Source organism: Hypomesus nipponensis, chromosome 24 (genome assembly GCF_054491055.1).
Source record: "Hypomesus nipponensis isolate SF chromosome 24, ASM5449105v1, whole genome shotgun sequence".
Lineage (NCBI taxonomy): Eukaryota > Metazoa > Chordata > Actinopteri > Osmeriformes > Osmeridae > Hypomesus > Hypomesus nipponensis.
Window position 1 is genome coordinate 8,423,212 of NC_140384.1, and position 19,067 is coordinate 8,442,278.

Genomic DNA, 19,067 nt, shown 5'->3' on the forward strand with positions numbered 1-19,067 from the left:
CCACAGCGCCCTCACTGCCCTGAACAGTCAGGACAGTCAGACCAAGCCCAGCTTGTCTGTCGCTCTCTACCTCCATCCAGACTGTTAACAGTGCTGAAGTGTGCCCAGTGCCTCTTACAAAAGTTGATCATGATTTAGGTTCTTGCAGTTGTGGCCTGATATTTGTGTTGTAACCGAGTTCGAAAACATCTGTCAGAGGGTTTCATTACATTAACTAATATCATAAAGTAATCAATAATCAACATTATATTGTGATAAGTCATTACTCTTTTCAGGCTCTTTGAAAACTGCTGTGCGCATCTCATGCTTGCCTTGCCTGTCTGATGCAGAGCAAGCGTGAAGCTTGCGCCCCTTTCTCCAAACCCTCTACCGACCGGAAGCGGGATGTGATGTAAAAAAAATACATTGAAAGTTTTTTCCTTGAGTGTGCAGTTACTCCGATGCATTGTGATAGACCGAGAAACTGTTCTTTTTACGATAATGATCCGGGAATTTTGATCGATCTGTTTCTTCGAAGACATCTCAGACGGACATAAGCTGTTGTCGAGAACTCGCTAAGGACAGAAACCAGGTAAATTGAAAATGTTGTCGGTGTCAAGAAACAAGCCCAAAGTTACCAGGAACAGACAAAGTTTCCCCATCGTTGTTTTTGTTGGCCTCTTTGTTGCAAATGAGGCTCGACGCCAGTAAATTTTACGCAGCGTTGTGTACGGAGACCTGTTACTTTTCTCAGATATCGATGGCAAGAATTGAGATGTAGCTTATGTCTAACACACTTGCTGTGTGTTTGAAGTCATTATCTACTTCTTAGCAGGACAATCATTATTTGAAATAACCCACTCTCCACTCCGTAACATCTGTTTGCAACGGACATTGTTGTTGAATTTTTCATAAACCATCTCCCGTTATGGAGTAGTTGAAATCTCAAGACTAACGAGCATCAAAACTGTTTCTAAAACCGCCTGCGGGAATTGGGAACATAAAGTGTTTTCAGTTTAATGGTAAAACAGCAGAAGGCCGCGGGGACTGAAGAACATCTGTAATCTCCTATCACACAGTATAATGTTCCCGAATCATTGCGCTGGAAGCGTGCTCCTATCATGTTTTGGTATTGTTGAGTTGAAGTTCTATAATGTCTGTGTGTATGTGTTTTGTTTGTCACTTATCTTCCTATCTGTGTAGGTTGTGTGTATTGAAGCGCGTGTGTCACACGGGCCGGTATGTGCGTCTACAAGAACCACAGTATAAAACTTTATAATTTTCCGTATAATTTTTCCCCTTCCAGGTTGTGTGCTAGTTATCCAGAAGTTCGTCCACTGTTCTTATGCTTCTGGGTTAGGGTGACCTGCTGTAAGCTGACTCCAGATTCTTGTGTGCGTGCGTGCGTGTGTGTGTGCGTGCGTGCGCGTGTGTGTAAATAGCTGCCGAAGCCAGAATGTGAGATCCTCAACACTGCTGGGTGTCAGAAAGGTGAAGCTGAGCTACTTGTCACAGACCAGCAGAACCTCACAGCAGTTACTCTACACAAGTCGCTTGCTAAATTGCAGCTACACTGGTCGCACACTACTCTACAGTAATTATACACCGTTCTGTGTTGCCCTATAGTAATGACACCAGTTGACAGTGACTAACGACAACAATTTAACAGTGTGGTAGCCTATTGTGGGATAACATTCTTAATGTTGCCATTTAAACACCTCAGAAGTCGGTCATTGTTTTGGGTCTTGAATGACTCAGCATGAAGTCTTTGGCCTAAACTTTGTCATTACAACAACCAGCAAAGCATGGTTGCTCTCTAAGGAGCCCTTGACTCGCTGAAAATAACAATAATTGGCATGTGTATCCATGCGCCTTTGTTTTAAGGATAGCCAACTTCCTCAGATTTCATTCAGTTTTGCATATAATTTTGGGTTCTCCTTCTTAACCCTCACAAGTTCACCAGCTTTAAAACAACTATTTGTTTAAAAAGCTCATTATAATTGACACTATCAAGTTAAATTATTATGCTATGTCATAGGTAAGGCTCGGAGACAGACAACAGTTACTATTTATTCTATTAGCTGATACCTTTTTTCAAAGCGACATTCAAATACATATACAAATAACAGAAGCTCAAGTTCTGCATGGTTCTAATAGTGTATCCGTGGTCAGAGTCAAGAAACGTTCTTTATTTCAGCAGGCAGAGTGGACAAACAACATTTAAACTACAAGGCAACAGCAACATCTCCCATACTACACGGTACAGCCCAAAAAAACTAAAACAGCATCATATATCAAGACACACATCATAAACAGTTTTGTGACTGTTTGACGAGTGTCTGTTACGCAGACAGTGCTACAAGAGGATCTCAGACACAGCCTCTGAAAGCCTGTGTGTAGGAGAGCTCAGAGGGACGACCTTGACGTGAGGCGTTTGTTGGTGTGATGGTGACAGGGCTGTGCCCCAGCCCTGCCCCTGCCCCCGGTCACACATTCCTCTCCTCTGCCTCTCAGACCCGCCGGCTACTGCTGGTTCAAACGCACTGGCACTCTGTTGGAATCACAGGTATTCTATTGGGGTTCTATTGGAGCCCGCGGGGATTCTATTTGGAATTCCGTTGTACCCAACAGGTGTTCTGTTTGGGGATGGGCTCTACTGTAAAGTATAGGAGTTCTATCTGGGCTCTACTGTAAAGTATATGTTTTCTATTTGAGCTGTTGTGTAACAGGCCCTAACCCTATCCATGCATAGTAATCTATACACACAGGTGTTCGACATGTAACCAGATGTTGTGTGTTTTCTGTGTATGAGTCATAAGTGAATGTTCCCAAGTGTGATAGCACAAGAGGTGTGCTTGCTACATTGGCATTTTCTAATGACAGAGAACCCCATCGAAAGTTATGTCATTTCAAACTGACTGATGGTACTGGCTCGCTCTGTGTGTGTGTTTATGTGTGTGTGTTTATGTGCGCGTGTGCGTGTGTGTGTGTCTTGGTTGCTCGCCAGCTCTTCCGAGAGTGCTTAGCGTTGGATGTTGTTTATCGTGTTGCATAATCCGATGGTTGTCGTTGCCTCTGGAGTCGGCCAGCTGCCTGCTGGTCACTCAGTCTGGGTCTGCCTGCTGGTTCTGTTGCTGTTCCCTCGGTTTTCAGTTAGCCGGCACGGACTCCAGGGTCCAGACTGCCCTGGACTCTTCTGTTCTAAATATGTTCTCCCCCGTTCTGCTCTTTTGTACTCTGTTCTGCTTGGTTCTGCTCGGTTCTGCTCTTCTGAACTGTGTTCTGCTCTGTTCTCCCGCTCTGTTCTGCTTCTCTGTTCTCTGCGCCGTCCTGTTCTCAGGGAACTCCAGCTCCATTCACCTTAAAGCAAGGGCATGCCTGCTCCTGTCTGATGAAAGAGTGAGGGAGAGGGGGAGAGAAGGAGAAGGAGGGAGGGAGAGAGGAGATAGAATAGGATCTGGGTTGGCTGCACTGAATGTTTGGAATGCTGAGGGTTTTGGCTGTTTGGTCTGGTGATGTAGGGTTAGAGGAGGTAGGGGGAGGGAGAGGGGTGCCTTCTAGCTGTTTAACTTCTCTCCCTCTCCCCTCCCCTCACTCTCTCTCTCTCTCTCTCTCTCTCTCTCTCTCTCTCTCTCTGCTTCTTGTGGGTAGGGTGTGTTTGCGTTATGCTTGCCTCTCCCTCTGAAAAAGAGTGGGGGAAAGGAGAGCAAGCAGCGTTGGCTCCAGAGAGAGTTATCACTTTCAGAGTGCGAGTGTGATTGAAAGAGAGAGAGAGTCGGCGGCTGCAGAGAGGGCGAGTGATAAAAAAGAGAGATTGAAGAAGTGAGAGAGGCCCCTGTAGCTCCGAGGCTGGTCATGTGACCAACCCCTAGAAAGATGAGCAAAGATTCAGGAATCTCCGAGCAGCCCTGAGAACAGGCCTCAGCTTGAGCCAAGGATTACATAAACCAGCTGTGGCGCTCTCCTCCTCGCACACACTTCTTTCCTTTTCTCTGCCTTTTGTCTTCCTGCCGGCCTTACTTTCTTTTCCATCGTTTCCCTTCCTGTCCTCCTCTCTCTCTCCCTCACTCGCGTCAGCTGTTCTCCTCTTCGCCCTCTCTTTCTCTCTCTACTCGCTCCTCTCTGCGCTCCATGGCCACGACGTCAACAGAAGAACTGAGCAATGCTTCAGAGCAACGGTGGAAAACAGCAGAGGGGAAACTGAGGGAGAGAGAGACAGAGAAAGAGACATAGAGAGAGAGAGAGAGAGAGAGAGGGAGAGAGAAGGAAAGCATGGGGACATATTCCAGTCGTAAGCAGATGTGAGCGAGGAGCAGCTCACAGCTCGTCCCCCTGTTCCAGACCTTATATAAGGTCTTGTCTCTGTGCGTGAGCGTGTGTTTGTGTCCAGAGCCGTTCAGCCGGACAGCCTGGACCAACAACACGTCACATGACTCAACCTCTCGAATACGTCAACCACGTTTGTTTTTGTTGCAAACTTAGTGAAGAGCGTTGACTCACAATTGCTCTGTAAACTGTTGTTTGTTTGTCGAGGGACCACAGACCCGAGCTTCTATCAGAGGATGTTTCCTAGAGAAGGCTGGGCTAACATCCAGCCACCATTTACTGCTGGGTTTCCAGGCTCCAGAGAGGGCCTGCATGCTCCTGCAGCTCAGCCAGCCAGCGGTGGTGTTTCATAGGCACAGCTCTCTGGCGAGCCTCCAGGCTCTTCTCGGGCCTCCAGCCAGGCAAGCGGCCAGGCAGACTCCTGGGAGCTTTAAGGAACCAGAGCTCTGACAAGCTCCTGAGAGAGAGAGAGAGAGAGAGAGAGAGAGAGAGAGAGAGAGAGAGAGAGAGAGAGAGAGAGAGAGAGAGAGAGAGAGAGAGAGAGAGAGAGAGAGAGAGAGAGAGAGAGAGAGAGAGAGAGAGAGAGAGAGAGAGAGAGAGAGAGAGAGAGAGAGAGAGAGAGAGAGAGAGAGAGAGAGAGAGAGAGAGAGAGAGAGAGAGAGAGAGAGAGAGAGAGAGAGAGAGAGAGAGAGAGAGAGAGAGAGAGAGAGAGAGAGAGAGAGAGAGAGAGAGAGAGAGAGAGAGGGAGGGAGGGAGGGAGGGAGGGAGGGAGGGAGGGAGGGAGGGAGGGAGGGAGGGAGGGAGGGAGGGAGGGAGGGAGGGAGGGAGGGAGGGAGGGAGGGAGGGAGGGAGGGAGGGAGGGAGGGAGGGAGGGAGGGAGGGAGGGAGGGAGGGAGGGAGGGAGGGAGGGAGGGAGGGAGAGGGAGAGGGGGGACATAAAGGAGAGGGATGAACAAAGAAAAACGACAGAATTGGGGAAAGAGAGAGGGAGCAAAAGGATGGAGGAAAGAGTTGAGATGTGTTTGGGGATGAGAGGAGGAAGAACGGAGGTTTTTACAAAGAGAAAGAAGATCTGGTCTGTCAGGGAAACAGTGATTCCTCTAACTCACTTTCGATGAGCGGAGCTGGATCCAGTCTGATGGGTTCTCCTGCTGTCCAGCTGTGGCTGGCTGGGCCTGTTCCACACACACGCACACACACACACACACACACACACACACTGTGGCTCCGTCAGCTCTCGTCTCTAGCTGGTTTTCCTCCTGACTGTCTTGAGCACTTTGCACGGTAGAGAAGGGGATGCATCATGTATGGTATGTTGTTCTCAGTGGAAAGAAACAACTCTCTTCCTTCTGTACCCATCCCTTCAACCCTCCACCCTCCATCCCTTCAACCCTCCATCCCTTCAACTCTCCACCCCTGCAGAGATGTAGCGAGGGCCTGCCTGTCTCCAGTCATCCACCTCCCATCATGCTCTTCTTTCTCCTGCTGGCTCTGCCAACTCCAGCCCATGGACAGATTGACCCAGGTGAGCGCCTGTTACAGGACTACACACACACACGCACACACACACACTATTTGGTCCCCTGTGTCTTCATGTATGTGATAAATTCCACATCTCTGTGTGGTGTATTCAGTGTGTCTTGATCACTGTGACACTGCCCTAACTCCACGTTGACCACTCTGTGTGTGTGTGTGTGTGTGTGTGTGTGTGTGTGTGTGTGTTGCAGCTCACTGCCGCTACCCCCTTGGCATGGAAGACGGCAGGATCACAGACAATGACATCACTGCCTCCAGGCAGTGGCATGAGACCACTGGACCACAGTATGCCAGGTATGTGAAAGCACACGCACACGCACCACGGTCTGCAGAAAGCACACACGCTTCACACGCTTCTAACATTAGGAGTGTTTGTAAAAGGTGCAGTATCTGTGTCACAAGTGCGACTAAACATGGAGTTAGATCTCAAGACACCAATCATTCATCTCACATCTCTCATTTGCTCTGTCTCCTTCCCTGGCTCCCTCTCTCCTCCCCCCTCTCTCCTCCCCCCTTCCTCCCTCTCTCCCCCCCCTCCTCCCTCTCTCCTTCCCCCTCCTCCCTCTCTCCTCCCCCCTCCTCCCCCAGGCTGAACCGGGAGGATGGAAACGGGGCGTGGTGCCCGGCAGATCTCCTCCAGCCCTCCGACAGCCATTACCTGCAGGTGGACCTGGGCAGGCTCACCTTCCTGACGGTGGTGGCAACCCAGGGCCGCTACGCACGCCGAACGGGCGAAGAGTTTGCCCGCTGGTACCGCCTCAACTACAGCAGAGACGGGCTGACCTGGCACTCCTGGAGGAACCGCCTGGGCAACAGGGTAGGACGGGGGGGGGGGGGGTTATAGGAGGAGGGAGGAAGGGGAGGAGGGCTGGGCGCCCAGGGGGATTGAGCGAAAGGGGGAAAAGGAAGGCTGGAAGAATGGAAGGACGGAAATGAGTGAGAGAAGTGCAGAGATGGAGAGAATGAGCCGGAAGGTGAAGAATGGGTGGAGGGGCGACGGGGGAGGTTCTGTTGATGTTTTGGCATTTGGCTGGGCCTATCGAGAGGATATGACCTCACTGTGGTGAACACACTTCCTGTCAGGCCTGGCCTTTACTCCAGACTCCACAGAGGTCCAGTCTAAACAATCTGGGCTGGTCGAGTGGCTCTGCTTTCTCCTGATAATGCCTGAGAAGGCCTGCACTCCTGTTCCGCTGCAGTCAACAGGTCACTCATGTTGCTGTGACTACGGAGCCCCAGTCTGGGTTGAGCTGTTGACCTGGTCTTGACCTCTAGCCTCACAACCCTGAACAGCTGAGCTGGGGTCAGAGGTCAGAAGGTCTAAGGTCAGGGAAGATGATATCCATGGCAGTGTGCTCAAGATGTGTGACCAAGATATGTGTGTAGTGTGTGTGTGTGTGTGTGTGTGTCTTCTGTTGCGTGTGTCACACACTCAGCTGGGCGTGGTCTCTCTCTCTCCAGGTGGTGGAGGCCAACGCCAACACGTACGCCTCGGTCATCAAAGACCTCCACCCTCCCATCATCACCCGCTTCCTCCGCCTGGTGCCCTTCACCAAGGTGCCCACCACCGTCTGCATGAGGGTGGAGCTGTACGGCTGTGCCTGGCATGGTGAGACACACACTCTCTCTCACACACACACACACACACTCACATGCACACACTTTTCGCATAAACTCACACACACCCACACACTCATTTATCCCCCCCTTTCACGCAAACCACAAGCTCACAAATGAACTCTCCCTCAGCCTCCCACACACACATTCAAGCTCAGACACACACACACAGTAAATATCTGTGCACCAGTGGGAGTGATGTTGTGACAAGCAGGCTGGCCTGGCGGTGACCACACACAGATTAAGGGTTGATGACGCATCACAAACTCACATCAGCGAAACAAAGGAATGTTTACAACACAAAACCTCAACCTCACTCTGCCCCAACTCTGTGCTTCTCCCTCCCTGTCTCCCTCCCCGTCTCCCTCCCCGTCTGCCTCCCTGTCTGCCTCCCTCCCTGCCTCCCTCCCTCCCTCCCTGTCTCCCTCCCTCCCTCCCTGTCTCCCTCCCTCCCTCCCTGTCTCCCTCCCTGTCTCCCTCCCTGTCTCCCTCCCTGTCTCCCTCCCTGTCTCCCTCCCTCCCTGTCTCCTAGATGGTTTGGTGTCCTACTCTTCTCCAGAGGGGCAGCTGATGATGCCTCCTGGATACCCCATCGCCAGCCTCAACGACTCCACCTACGACGGGGTGCACGAGCGGAGGTACTCACACACACACACACACACTGACACACACACACACACACACACACACACTGACACACACGCATACTGTCACTCTCACGCACACACACACGTTCACCCTTACACACACGACACACATTTACACACACGCCTAGCCCTACTTGTGCACACAAACATTGTGTTTCCCCCCCCTCTCCCTGTAGGAGACTGTTGGGTGGGCTGGGCCAGCTTACGGACGGTCTGATTGGCCAGGATGACTTCCTGGTGACGCGTCAGTACCATGTGTGGCCGGGCTACGACTACGTGGGCTGGAGGAACAGGACGCTGGGAGGCGGCTACGTAGAGATGGAGTTCGTCTTCGACCGACAACGAAACTTCACCTCCATGAAGGTGAGAGAGGAGAGGAGGCTGTTATGATCTCAGTGCGGTCACCAACCCAAACCTTACTGTGTCACCCTCACGTGTACACGCCGGTCTCAACACACAGGTCCACAGCAACAACATGTTCTCTCGCGGGGTCAAGATCTTCTCCTCCGTCACCTGCCACTTCAAGCCCCGCCTCATCGCCGGCTGGGAGGCGGAGCCTGTGGAGTTCCGGACCGTTCTGGACGACCGGAACCCCAGCGCCCGCTACGTGACGGTCCCCCTGGAGCGCCGCACCGCCAAGGCTCTCCGCTGCCGCTTCGCCTTCGCCGACACCTGGATGATGTTCAGCGAGATCACCTTCCTGTCCGGTAGGAGGGACTTCTTGTGTCCGCTTCTGTGGCTAAGGAAGGGAGATCTGATTGGACAACCCCGGTGTCTGTCTTCTGTTGTCTTTGTCCCACAGCAGACACCACAGGCCCCACACACATGCCCCCATTGGTCACCTCGCTCTGGAATGGCGAGGACAGCTCCGCCTCCTCCACGACCCACACCACTGGTACCCTCCTCTCGTCCTCCACTTCCTCCTTTCCTCTTTTCTGCCTTTTCTCTCTCTCTAGTTCTTTCTTTTTTTTGGACCTCGATTTTCCTTTCTCCTGCGTCCTTTACACAACTCCTTCGTCCTCTCCACCATTCCACCATCTGCAGGTTTAAAACTTGCTGTCCGTGACATCATACATGTACACGGAAAGTTGTACATATAGTTGTGGGAGCCGTAGCAACCGTCGCTCTGTCTCCATAGAGACCAGCCCGTCTGGGAAGGAGCAGGCTGAGGACGGGAACACGGCTGTTCTGATTGGCTGTCTGGTGACTATCATCCTGCTGCTGGTGGTCATCATCTTCCTCATCCTCTGGTGCCAGTACGTGTGCAAGGTTCTGGAGAAGGTAGGTTAAGCAACCAAACCAGAGGACTAACCCAAAATTGCCAGAACACTTGAAAAGTGAAAAAAGTGTTATTCAAAAATCTCCTCTCTCTTTCTCCTCCTCTCCTCTTTCTCTCCTCCTCTCCCCTCTCTCTCCTCTCATCTCTCTCCTCTCTCCCCTCTCTCCTCTCTCTCCTCCTCTCCTCCTTCCCTCTCTCTCCTCTCTCCTCTCCTCTCCCTCTCCTCTCAGGCCCCCAGACGTATCCTGGAGGAGGAGGTGACAGTGCGCCTGTCCTCCAGCAGTGACACCATCATCCTGCAGACCCCCCCGGTGCCCCCCCGGGCCCCCCAGATGGACCCCCCCTATGAGAGGGTGTTCCTGCTGGACCCCCAGTACCAGGACCCTGCCGCCCTCAGGAGCAAGCTGCCTGAACTGTCCCAGAGCGCAGAGACCTCTGGTACACACTCCTCCCCTATGTCTCTCTCTCTCTCCCTCCTCTCTCTTTTAGTCTTTCTTTCTTCTACCATGGTTCTGTAATTATTCTTTCTTTCAATATTTCTTTTTTTTCTGTTTGGTTACATACCAGTCTCTGGCCTTTCTCCCCCCATACCTATATATCTTTCTGTCAAAATCTCTCTTTCAAATACAAGAAGCTGTTGTGACTTGCTGGCTCTCTGGTAAATCTTCCATCCCAGGACCTGTCTGTCTGAAGCTGTGCTTGCTGTGTCTTCACGCTGAACTCTCCTTCAACCTTCCCTCTTTTACCTTCCTGCCCTCCCCTCTTCCCCTTTGCTCTCTGCCCTTTGACCCCTCACCCATGACCCCTCAGCCCTCCTCCTCAGTAGCCCTTTCTATGACCTTCTCCTGACCTCCAGTCACATGACCCCAGGCCCAGAGCGTGGTAAGGTGTGTCTAGTTGACCTTTGACCCCGGGGTAGGGGCTAGACTGGCTTGGCCACCAGGGAAGACGAGGACCATCTCTGTATGACAGATGCAGTAGATCGAGTTATAGCTGTTAAGAAAGAAACTCACATCAAAACCAACTGTCCTGTCTATCTTCCTGTGGTCTGACACAAGCTAACATTTGTATCATATATATTAGATGATTAAAGGTTCATTTCTTCCCAAACGTTCCGCGTTCCTCCTCGCTCCCCCCTCTCCAGCTTTGTCATAACTTGGCAGCGCAGAGGGGGGAAGGGGTCAAGAGACTTTTAAAAGATCTTACAACACAACCACAAGACCTTGATCTAATGTGTGTTCAGTTCAGCTATACATCACAGTTCTTTCTTATTTCATTTACTATAATACATTTTGTTTTTTAAATGTATTTATTGGTCTCCTTCCTCCTCCCGTCCCCTAGGGTGTGGGGGGGGCTACGCGGAGCCGGATGTGACGCAGTGCACCCCCCACCAGGGCTTCCAGAGCGCCGTGCCTCACTACGCCGAGACGGACATCGTCAGCCTGCAGGGCGTCACCGGGAGCAACATGTACGCCGTCCCCGCCCTCACCGTGGACTCGCTCACACGCAAGGACATCTCCGTGGCCGAGTTCCCACGGCAACGCCTGCTCTTCCGGGAGAAGCTGGGGGAGGGGCAGTTTGGAGAGGTGAGCGGGCGGGGGGGGGGGGGGGGGGTGAAGGTAGAGGGGAGAAGTAGAGGGAGGGGGGGGAGATGCAGGAAGGAGTAAATGTTGATGACAAGCTAACTAGACTGCTAACACACCCGCTAACACACTGTGTGTGTGTGTGTGTGTGTGTCCAGGTGCACCTGTGTGAGGCTGAGCGTCTCCCAGAGTTCCTGGGTGAGGGAGCCCCCCTCCCTGACAGGGACGGCCGTCCTGTCCTGGTGGCTGTCAAACAGCTGAGGGCTGACGCCACCAACAACGCCAGGTACACCAGAGAGAGAGGGAGAGAGAGGGAGAGAGAGAGAGAGAGGGAGAGAGGGAGAGAGGGAGAGAGGGAGAGAGGGAGAGATGGAGAGAGAGGGAGGGGGAGGGGGAGGGGGAGGGGGAGGGGGAGGGGGAGGGGGAGGGGGAGGGGGAGAGGGAGAGGGAGAGGGAGAGGGAGAGGGAGGGGGGAGAGGGGGAGAGAGGGGAGTGTTTGTGTGTGTTTTCTGTCATTTGTAGTTGGCTTATCATCAATACAATACCTAACACTTGGCAGAATCCATTCAGTAACTGCCGGTATCGACTTGTGCTGAACTCAGTGTTTTTGACATCGTAGGAACGACTTCCTTAAGGAGATAAAGATCATGTCTCGTCTGAACGACCCCAACATCATCCAGCTGCTGTGTGTGTGTGTGACCTCTGACCCTCTGTGCATGGTCACGGAGTACATGGAGAACGGAGACCTCAACATGTTCCTGTCCCAGAGGGAGATCGAGAGCACACTCACACACGCCAACAATATACCTTCTGTCAGGTAACACTCACACACGCCAACAACATACCTTCTGTCAGGTAACACACCAAAAAACAAAGGCAAAAACAAGTACTTAGACTAAACGCCCTCATGAGCAGAAATAGAGTTTTAGAAATTGAATCACAAATAGAGATCTGTCTCTTCCCTCTCCTCCAGCCTGTCAGACCTCCTCCACATGGCGGTCCAGATCTCGTCTGGGATGCGCTACTTGGCGTCTCTGAACTTCGTCCACCGCGACCTGGCCACCAGAAACTGCCTGCTGGACCGCCGACTCACCATCAAGATCTCCGACTTTGGCATGAGCAGGAACCTGTACAGCAGCGACTACTACCGCATCCAGGGTCGTGCCGTGCTTCCCATCCGCTGGATGGCCTGGGAGAGTATCCTGCTGGTGAGGGAGGGAGGGAGGGAGGGAGGGAGGGAGGGAGGGAGGGAGGGAGGGAGGGAGGGAGGGAGGGAGGGAGGGAGGGAGGGAGGGAGGGAGGGAGGGAGGGAGGGAGGGAGGGAGGGAGGGAGGGAGGGAGGGAGGGAGGGAGGGAGGGAGGGAGGGAGGGAGGGAGGGAGGGAGGGAGGGAGGGAGGGAGGGAGGGAGTCTACCAGACCTGTGGACGGAGGAGAGTTGAAGTTGCGTGTGTCTGTGTGTGTTAATATCATCCTTTGTGTGTGTGTGTGTGTGCGTCCTCTCTTCCAGGGGAAGTTCACCACGGCCAGCGACGTGTGGGCGTTTGGGGTGACCCTGTGGGAGATCTTCACCCTGTGTAAGGAGCAGCCCTACAGTCTGCTGTCTGATGAGCAGGTCATCGAAAACACTGGCGAGTTCTTCAGAAACCAGGGCCGGCAGGTCAGTCTCGCTCTCACACACCTGCTCTGACCCTTCACTCCAGGGGGCGGCTTCAGCCAATCATAACGTGTCTCCCTCCTCCCTTTCTCTCTCCGTCCCTCCCGCCCTCCAGATCTTTCTCTCAGCTCCTCCCCTCTGCCCTCCCTCCTTGTTCGAGTTGATGATGCGATGCTGGGGGCGTGACATCACAGACCGACCCACCTTCGAGGGGCTCTACCAAGCCCTGCGACCTCACGCCCACCCCTGACCTTTAACCCCTGGCACATATCACAGGGTCCCTCTCTCGGACCCCTGGATGGAGTGGAGAGATGGATGGACGCAGCCCATGCTTGGTCGCTGTCAGAAGAGAGCGCGAGTTGAGACCGGGATGGTGAACGTAAAGTCATTTGTGTCTTTCTTCCGGAAACCCCCCCCCCCCTGCTACTCTCGCACTCCTTGGTGACACTTTATTAACCCATAAACTGTACAGAGAAGGCTCACCTGTAGGCCTCTTCATCCTCTTGTGTCTTTTACATGGACATCCTGTCAGACTTTAGTTTTTTTTTCCTTTATTATCATTTTAGTTTTCTCGCGGTACCAAAGAAAACCGTGTGTTCAGTGTTTCTTTAACGCTAGGCAGTTGGAATATTTCGAAAACAAACAAACTGGACAAAGACTTGTTGCCTTTTTTGGTCCTGTGGTTTTATTATGTTAAGCACTGTTGTGTTCTGTTGTCTTCTGTGTTCCAGCGTGTATCCATGTTAGCATTTTGACTCCACACTGGAGTAAGGACAGTACGATGTCTTCTGTGTGTATGATGATCGTTGTTCTCATTGTTTTTGTTCTGGTGTGAGTCTGAATGTTGTACAGGTCGGTCCCCTGACCTCTGACCTTTTGACCCCTGGCGGTCAGATGTGAGTGGAGCCTAAGGCCTTCGGGCTATAGCGGAACTACTGTCGTAGCTAGAATAGGGCCCGCGGGGGCCACAGAGCCACTATGGACTGAAGAGGAGGAGGAGGATGAAGAAGAGGATGAAGAGGAGGTATGAAGAGTGACTGAAAGCACTGTTCCCCAGTACCACAAGCTGTGCAGCCCTCTCACACATGGGTAGCAGTAGTTAGCAGTAGTTAGCAGTAGTTAGCAGTAGTTAGCAGTAGTTAGTAGATGTTAGCAGTAGTTAGCAGTAGTTAGCAGTAGTTAGCAGTAGTTAGCAGTAGTTAGCAGATGTTAGCCGGACTGCCTTCAGACACACGCTGCTGTCAGGGCAAGCGACAGGACGTGTCCGACAGGAGACTGACTGAAGCGTGAGTTCAAATGGACTGATCCCCTTTTGGACCACCGTGTAAACAGTGTAAACGTGTGTGTCCTTTGCTGAGACAGAAACAAGTGTCCCGACATTTCGATTCTTATTAATGTGGTTGTTTTATGTTCTTATTAGCATCTTAAACATTGTATGTTCATCTGTACTGTATATCATGCTTTAGTTAAATTGTGTGTGTTTGCTTGTATGAGAGAGAGAGCGAAGGGGAGAGAGAGAGATGGGGCTGTGTTAGACATTCCATGGAGCACTTGGATGTAACTGGGACTGACAGGATTAACCAGGGAGAGAGGAAAGGGGGTGGGAGGGGTAAAGATGCCACTAAACTCAATCTCCCAGAGGCCCTTGTTTTGTTGTGTTTTTTTACATCCCTTGTCACAGAACGGAGAGAAAGCGAGAGTTAGAATGTGTGTGTGTGTGTGTGTGTGTGCTCTGTGCTCAGAGAACATGCTTGCTTGGTTGTGCTTGAGTAGCTGGGCCGTGTGTGAATTCAGAGCGCCAGGTGATAATATGTTATCGATTAGGCATTGACTAGGTTTCAGGTTTTGTAGGGTTCATCAATCTGTCGGTCACTCCATCCACCTGCAACCTGCTGAAACAAACAGCAGCTACCCATGGCAGGCCTGTACATAGCATAGGCAGAGTAGATTTGTATAGTAATATATTGGGAGCTGGAGATCGCCATTCCAGCCCCATGATATTGACCCTCTGTATCTTCCAATCCTCTTTGTTATCTCATAATAAAACTCCAACCTGACACACAATGTGTCTTTGTGTTTCTTAGAAATGCTTTTTTCTAAACGCCCTGCTGCACTACAGTAACCGACAGGAAGCACTTCCTGCTTGAAGCTGTTTCCTGGTTGATCTCTTCTTTACTGACCAGCTGCACATTGTCACCCTTCAGCCTGGCCTCCAGCCTGTGTGCCATATGCTGCTCATGATGGTGACCAACAGGGGGCAGTAGAGTCCCAGGCAGGCTTTGGAACTGCAAGGTAGGAGGAGCTAAACATGGGAGGGAAAATCTGAACCATTGTGTCTTTGTCAACCACAACGTTCAGGTAAAGACAGACTAATCAATGTGCAAAATGAAAACATGAGAAATGTTAATTTATGTGAGAGTACAGCAACAAGTTTTCCCTCCCAAGTAATTGTAAACAGTTTTTTTTCATCTTGAAATTTGTTCAAATGGAAAAAACAAACCATTTGACCATTTTATTCACTTTGCAATGACTTTCAAAAGGATTCAGGCCTCACTAAAGTCCCAGAAGCTTCCAACACCGTGTCCTCAAACACACCACAGGCTCTCTGTTTACGTGACAGGACCTTCCACAGCAATGTCTGTCAGGCTGACCCTGTCCGTTCCTCCGCCCCAACCTGTAATTGTTGCTTTCTTTCCGAAAGTTTGGCTGTCTCTGCTGTTGTTTGTGATGAAGTGGTGAACCTGTCTGTATGATCCTTGTCAAGTCTCCAGAAATGTTGCTATAAGTGCTGCTGTACAGCCTGTTACCAAACAAACCATGGCTTCGACTGCCGTAAAAAAAAAAAAAACGGCAGTAAATTTTCAACGTCTCCTGAACGACTCAGCTTTTCTCTGATCAGCTCGAACCTTGCCGAAACATCTGTGTAAGATGCAGTTTTCCGACTTCCTACCTACTAAACGTATAAAAGTTTCCAGTGAGCAGAGGAACAGAACATCGGGAGGTTGTTTTCAGGTCTCTGCAGGACAGGGAAAGTTCTGGCCTGTTACCTGCCCTGCTGCCTGTGCAGCTGTAAGTATACACAAGCCAGGCTGCTTCAGACTCCATTTGATGTTCTCGTGCCTAGCGCCACGTAGCACTGAGCAGCCTATACGCAGGCTATACGGTGTTCTGGTTCCCTCCAGAACCCAGGGGCTCCAAACTGTGTGGGACGCTGAAGGCTTTTATACTCACACAACAATCTGACTGGTTTTTTATTGAGGACTGGGTTCCTGGACCCAGTTTAAACGGTTTGCGTACAAGAGACTTATGTCTTACCTTCTCTATTATCTTTTATTCTCTATCTCCCTGTAGATTTTAGATGTGTTTTTTTCTCCCACCATGGGGACAGAGGGCAATGCCAAGGGCAAGGGAACACACGCTATTAACCCAGAACTGCTATTTACAACCACCTCGCATTATAGCTCTTCTATAATCTGTTCCAGCGTAAAGTCTGCCCAAGTACATTGTGTTGACTTCGCCCTCAAGAGAAGTGTTTGATCTTCATCACAGATGCATCATGGGATCTGTGGTTTGGTTTCACTACCAGATTTAACACGGAACCCAGTCCTGGCCCTGAGCTGGATGAGGTTTCACTGGGGCTGCTTGGAGGTTGTTGGGCACCAGAGGAAGGTTTTGCTGCCGCGTCCAACATACCCTGATCTGGTGTCAGTGTATTTGTTATGGGATAGGACCAGGGCTGGACAGGGAGGTCCTGGTCCCAGGCCAGTGCTGGGGGAGGAATGGGGGGGAATTTAGTAGCGAGCACCTCTTAAAGGTCAGGGTCACTAGCTGGAGGTCAATGCTACAGAGCTCAACGGTTGCTGGTGTCAGAAGTGGGGGAGTTTTATTGGAGGATGAGAGAGGGTCAACCATCTGCTCTGGTTTAATGGACAGAGAACTGTGGAAGAAGGTAGTGTGGCAGGGGTGGTTCTGACACCAGGTAGCCCGGCATGAGCCTTGAATGTCTGGATGAGCATGTCCTCTTGGTCAGGGGGGCTCAGGTGGCTGAGCGGTTAGGGAATCGGGACTATCAATCAGAAGGTTGCCGGTTTGACTCCCGGCCGTGACGAATTACGTTGTGTCCCTGGGCAAGGCACTCCTACTGGCACCCCTACTTGCCTCAGGGGGGAATGTCCATGTACTAACTGTAAGTCGCTCTGGATAAGAGCGTCTGCTAAATGACTAAATGTAAATGGTCCAAAGGAAGCTGATGCTTGCACAAAAATCTGACCTCAGAATAGCATCGCTTTTCGAGACAGGTTTGGGCGTCTTGTCCGAATGGCCACTGACCCTCTTGTCCCTTGTTCACAGCTGGAAGCTGTTCTGGGTGCGACGCAGGCAGTTCACAGCCCCCCTCCCTTCATACAGGTAGCCCTGGTGGTAAAAGCCTTCCCATTGTGTCTACCATCTCCATGGTGTTTATAGTTCCTGTTTGATATAGGTAGCCCGCAGCGTGGAGGCGGGGCCGCCTCGTTACCGCGGTGATTAAAGCCTGCAGATCGACCTGCCACACCTGTAAGTCATTGCGCGGCTATGGGGCAGTCCAGTATAACCAGAGGGAAATGCCAAGCGCACGATAAAGAATCCGGGCTTTGATCTTTACACAGATGTTATAAAAGGAGTCTGATTCGGACGGCTCAGATTTTCCTACGTGCAGAAACGTGACATTAAAACCACACGTATTACCACCAGCACTAGGATGTGAGGGGGGGCTACCATGTGTGTGGGGGGGGGGGGGGGGGGGGTGTGTGGGTGTAGGTGTGGGTGTGTGTGTGGGTGGGTGGGTGGGTGTGTGTGTGGGTGGGTGGGTGGGTGTAGGTGTGTTTGTGTGGGTGCGTGCGTGTGTGGGTGTGTGTGTGGGTGGGTGGGTGGGTGGGTGGGTGTGTGGGTGGGTGGGTGTAGGTGTGGGTGTGTGTGTGGGTGGGTGGGTGGGTGGGTGGGTGTGTGTGTGGGTGGGTGGGTGGGTGGGTGTAGGTGTGTTTGTGTGGGTGCGTGCGTGTGTGGGTGTGTGTGTGGGTGGGTGGGTGGGTGGGTGGGTGGGTGGGTAGTTAAACACACTTTGGAAATGTCAGTGTGAGAAGGAGAGGTTTGTTCGTCTTGGTCCAAGCTAAAAAAACCTACAATCTAAATCTATTTCAGTGCTGTCTGTTTACCTGGTTCATTCACCGTTGGCCCGCTCACTGTAGTGTGGACCTGGTTTCCAGGATGAACGAACAGCCACTGCAGCCGTTAATGGTGAGCAGATGGTGTTAAAGAAGGCAGCGCTTTAACTGTGCTTATCCAACAGCATCACTTTGCTCGTTGCCTATTAAACATGACCACTGAAAAACACTGTTATAACGATGCCCTCTGCTGTTCTTTCTACGTGGACTGTTTGTACGTTGCTTAGGATAAAAGCGTCTTCTAACTGAATAAAATTTAAATGTACTGACAGTCACAACACAACATCAACACTTTGATATTGTTGACTTATCAATATTTCGGTTTGTGCACCACTACGTATCGCCATAGCTACAGTGTTGTGTATGTTTTCCCAAAGGATGCCAAGCAGGTTCAGGAACTGCAGAGTCAGGGGCAACACCGCAGGTTGTGTGTGGCAGCTAGCAGGCCTTTTTATGGTGTTTTAACAGGAGGCGACTCCTGCATTGGTACAGCCTTCATTTAAATCCCCACAGCTCTGTGGGGGAGACCACAGACACAAATATGGCACAGAGGAATGAAAAATAAAGCTGTAGACATGACACCAGGAAGGGGCTGTATGAGAAGGGTCTGGTCACAGATACAGAAACACATACAAGCATACTCTTATTCGTGACAGTCTTAAAAGGCACCCATACCAATGTTTCCACAGATATGATTGATATGTGACTGAGCTGCACCTGGGACTCGAGAGCGTCATTATAATACAGTTATAAAATCAACTAAAATAAAATTGGATTTGAAAAGCCTTTTCTGGCCAGCTAGCTTGGGAGTAACTGACGTTGATAACAAGTACTGTGAGCCCGCCAACTGCCAGCTGTGAGCGAGGCAGAGGACACCACAAATTATAACTTATCACGGGGGGATGAGAGAGATGTGCTGGAGAAAACAATGGTCTTATGAAAGACAACCACAAGCAACAAACACTGCCGTCCATTTCCTTTCTCAGCCAGTTCTTCGCTTGAGGACAGTGCTGAAAAAGGGTGTGATATTTTATAATATAATCAATTGAAAAGTTGTCTTTGACTGAAAACCATGACAAATGACCAACAAACTTCATTTAGGACAGTTGATGATTATTGATGAACTGGTTGCTCTGTATTGTGTTGGAAAGCTAGGATGCAATGCAAATCAAAGCAGTAAAAGAAATGAACATGGACCATAGATACAAGATTTACTTGTTTTGGTTTAGTAAGCCTGGTGTATG

The 19,067-nt window shown here is 51.1% G+C and overlaps 1 protein-coding gene across 1 annotated transcript; it reads left to right on the forward strand.

Annotated features, from left to right (window-relative positions):
* Positions 1-417: 417 nt before the first annotated feature.
* On the forward strand, positions 418-14,686 carry ddr2l (discoidin domain receptor family, member 2, like). The gene is made up of 17 exons (XM_084690283.1): positions 418-571; positions 5,728-5,830; positions 6,033-6,135; positions 6,430-6,658; positions 7,303-7,450; positions 7,991-8,096; positions 8,282-8,468; positions 8,566-8,812; positions 8,908-9,000; positions 9,244-9,386; positions 9,615-9,822; positions 10,726-10,970; positions 11,126-11,253; positions 11,587-11,784; positions 11,941-12,175; positions 12,476-12,625; positions 12,738-14,686. The coding sequence occupies exons 2-17, from the start codon at positions 5,773-5,775 to the stop codon at positions 12,870-12,872; spliced, it is 2,613 nt and encodes an 870-aa protein (XP_084546409.1). The 5' UTR covers positions 418-571; positions 5,728-5,772; the 3' UTR covers positions 12,873-14,686.
* Positions 14,687-19,067: the final 4,381 nt, after the last annotated feature.